General features: G+C 57.3%; 1 protein-coding gene across 1 annotated transcript; it reads left to right on the top strand.

Annotated features, from left to right (window-relative positions):
• Nucleotides 1–332: 332 nt before the first annotated feature.
• On the top strand, nt 333–1,092 carry LOC123116182 (copper transporter 5.1). The gene has a single exon (XM_044537181.1). The coding sequence runs from the start codon at nt 461–463 to the stop codon at nt 920–922; it is 462 nt and encodes a 153-aa protein (XP_044393116.1). The 5' UTR covers nt 333–460; the 3' UTR covers nt 923–1,092.
• The last annotated feature ends 2,219 nt before the right edge of the window (nt 1,093–3,311 follow it).

The raw sequence follows: 3,311 nt of genomic DNA, 5'->3' as shown, positions 1-3,311 counted from the left end.
TGATTTTGGCATGTCAGTAAAGTCGTGACGAATCTGAATTAAACGTAACAGAAAATCACTTAGTATCTTAACAATAATTATGTTGAAACTTGAAATAACGAGACAAAACTTAGCGATCGTTAGGCATTGCTTGCTTTCAAGGATCTCCTGTAAACAATTTACTCCAGTAAAAGTGTAAAACCCCAGCGAGACAAGATGTAACGTGCCGGGAAGCCCAACCTCCGTTACATTCTTCCCAATGGCGCGGAACGTAAATACATCGGAACCCCGTGCCCCAAGGCCGCGGCTCGGCAACAAAGGCCGCGCCTTTAAAATCCCACCGGTCGCTTCGCCGGAAATCCTCGTCCTTCCTTTCCCTTTCTGCCCGCCCCTTCCCCGTCCGGCGGCGTCCCTCCTCCCCCACCGCGTCGAAATCCCAAACCCCACCCTCGCCGCCCGCGACCCCTGCCCGCCGGCCACGATGATGCACATGACCTTCTACTGGGGCACGTCCGCCACGATCCTGTTCGACGGCTGGCGCACGTCCGCGTGGACGGGCTACCTCCTCTCCCTCCTGGCGCTCTTCCTCGCCGCCGCCTTCTACCAGTACCTCGAGGCCTTCCGGATCCGCGTCAAGCTCCTCGCCGGCGCCAAGGCGGACCCCCTCCCCCCGCCCGCCGGCTCCGACGCGAGGGCCCCGCTGCTAGCGCCGGGCTCCGCCGCCTTCCTGGACGGGCGCTGGCCGGCGCGGGTGGCCACGGCGGCGCTCTTCGGGGTCAACGCGGGCATAGGGTACCTCCTCATGCTCGCCGTCATGTCGTTCAACGGCGGGGTGTTCATCGCCGTGGTGCTCGGGCTCGCGGCCGGGTACCTCGCGTTCCGCAGCGGCGACGTGGACGGGGACGACCTCGTCGTGGTCGACAACCCCTGCGCCTGCGCCTAGGGAATCGGACGACGGGCGGGTGGCCGGCCGCCGGCGGCTTGCCCCCAAGGCGTGATTACTTGATGTTGTACAACTCAGGTGGTAATAAGATGGTGTACAAATTGATTTGGGGGATTGCAGATGTCGGGAGGAATTGTAGAATACAGAATCAGGAAAGTGTTTGATGCGTATTTCTCACAGCGAATTGGTTCGATGCGTTTCTGGGTTGATGAAGAGTGTGCGAAGACGGTTCCTTTGATTACGAGCTGAGCTTGGTATCGACCTGTATAGTTGATCTTTCTTTCGTTATTGTTATTAACCACTACTCCAACAAATGTTCGTGACTGACATCGTACTCTGTGTTTCGCTGTCACGAATCCAAGAGGCGATATTTGACAGGGAAGAGAAGAAATCGGAACCTAGACAGTAGACACCTATCAGGCCAGATTCGATCATTGGAAAGAAAAGTACTTTAGTCCTCGTTCACCCCCTACGAACGAACGGAAGGTAGGGTCCCTTGTCCCTTGGAATGCCAGGGAAAAGCCAAAGATATGACTGTAGTGTTCCCAGTTCTGTTGGACCGGCATGCTTTGCTTGCTGGTAGAGCCTTGCTTGTCCGGTGATCAATGTAAGCTTTACTCAAGGCTCCCCAAACTGACCGGCCCGATGGCCCGGTCACTAAGGCCAACTCCACCGCGCAACCCCATCCTGTCCGGTCTCATCCGTTTGAGATAAAATGAACAAACCGGACGGCCCAGCGCGCGAAGGCCCGGACCCATCATGTCCGTTTTATGTCCGGGCCGACCCATTTCGAGCGTAAACTTGCGCTGGGTTTCGGTCGTGGCGGACGGCAAACGAACGCGCGCCCGTGTGGCAGGCGGCCACGTACCTCCCACCGCCTGACATAAATGCGTACGGGTGGTCGACCCCACCTGTCATCCGCCCAGCGAACGGTCGCTTCCCTCTTAAATGGGAAGTCGTGGACCGGCCGTCGTCCACACTCCCCAGTCGGGCCCTTCCTGCCTCCTCGAGACCAACACCCCAAACCCTAGCCCCCTCCCCGTCCCCGATCTCGTCGGCCGGCCACCTCGCAGCCGCCATGGGCTTCTGGAACCACGGCCGCAAGGGGAAGCACGACCGTGAGGCGGCATTGTCGTCGGGCCGCCGCCGCGGCTCCGTGAAGGAGGAGCCCGCATCACCGCCACCGCGTCGGAGCCCCGCGCCTGCCCCGTTCACCATCGGCTCTACGGCTGGCGGCGCGCGCGACCGGTAGTACATCACGGCGGATGTAAGCCGCCGTTATTTGGAGACGAGGACGTCGCCCCCGTGGAGCGACGTGCACCTCCCCAATAACTGGCACCTCTCCGCCAACCGGGTGCCGATCCCGCCGGTGCTGCAGAGTGGCCGTGCGCGCCGCGAGGAGATCCAGCACCATCGCCGCCTCCTCCCTGACGACCTGTACTGTGACGACAGGTACGCCCCCGACTCATCGCTCTGGGACACATGGCTCCAGGACGAGCACGGCGTGTGGCGCACGTCATTCTTCGCCGGCACTTCGACGGGGCCATGACGGCCACGTCTAGAGCGCGCAGCGCGTGCTCCCCATGAGTGCGTCCGTACGCGGTTGCGCGGCCTCACGCCCACGCCGTCGCCTTCACCCTCTCCGTCGCCACCACCACCTCCTCGCATGACAGCGGAGGAGGAGGCCCGGCTCATGGCGCGAATCATGGAGGACTCCATGTTGGAAATATGCCCTAGAGGCAATAATAAAAGGATTATTATTATATTTCCTTGTTCATGATAATTGTCTTTTATTCATGCTATAATTGTATTATCCGGAAATCGTAATACACGTGTGAATACATAGACCACAACATGTCCCTAGTGAGCCTCTAGTTGACTAGCTCGTTGATCAACAGATGGTCATGGTTTCCTGACTATGGACATTGTATGTCATTGATAACGGGATCACATCATTAGGAGAATGATGTGATGGACAAGACCCAATCCTAAGCATAGCACAAGACTGTGTAGTTCGTTTGCTAGAGCTTTTCCAATGTCAAGTATCCTTTCCTTAGACCATGAGATCGTGTAACTCCCGGATACCGTAGGAGTGCTTTGGGTGTACCAAACGTCACAACGTAACTGGGTGACTATAAAGGTATGCTATGGGTATCTCCGAAAGTGTCTGTTGGGTTGACACGGATCGAGACTGGGATTTGTCACTCCGTATGACGGAGAGGTATCTCTAGACCCATTCGGTAATGCATCATCATAATGAGCTCAAAGTGACCAAGTGTCTGGTCACGGGATCATGCATTACGGTACGAGTAAAGTGACTTGCCAGTAACGAGATTGAACGAGGTATTGGGATACCGACGATCGAATCTCGGGCAAGTAACGTACCGAT

The sequence above is a fragment of the Triticum aestivum genome, chromosome 5B (assembly GCF_018294505.1).
Source record: "Triticum aestivum cultivar Chinese Spring chromosome 5B, IWGSC CS RefSeq v2.1, whole genome shotgun sequence".
NCBI classification, from domain to species: Eukaryota; Viridiplantae; Streptophyta; class Magnoliopsida; order Poales; family Poaceae; genus Triticum; species Triticum aestivum.
The sequence above is the reverse complement of the archived record's forward strand: the minus strand, read 5'-3'. Positions and strand labels throughout refer to the sequence as shown.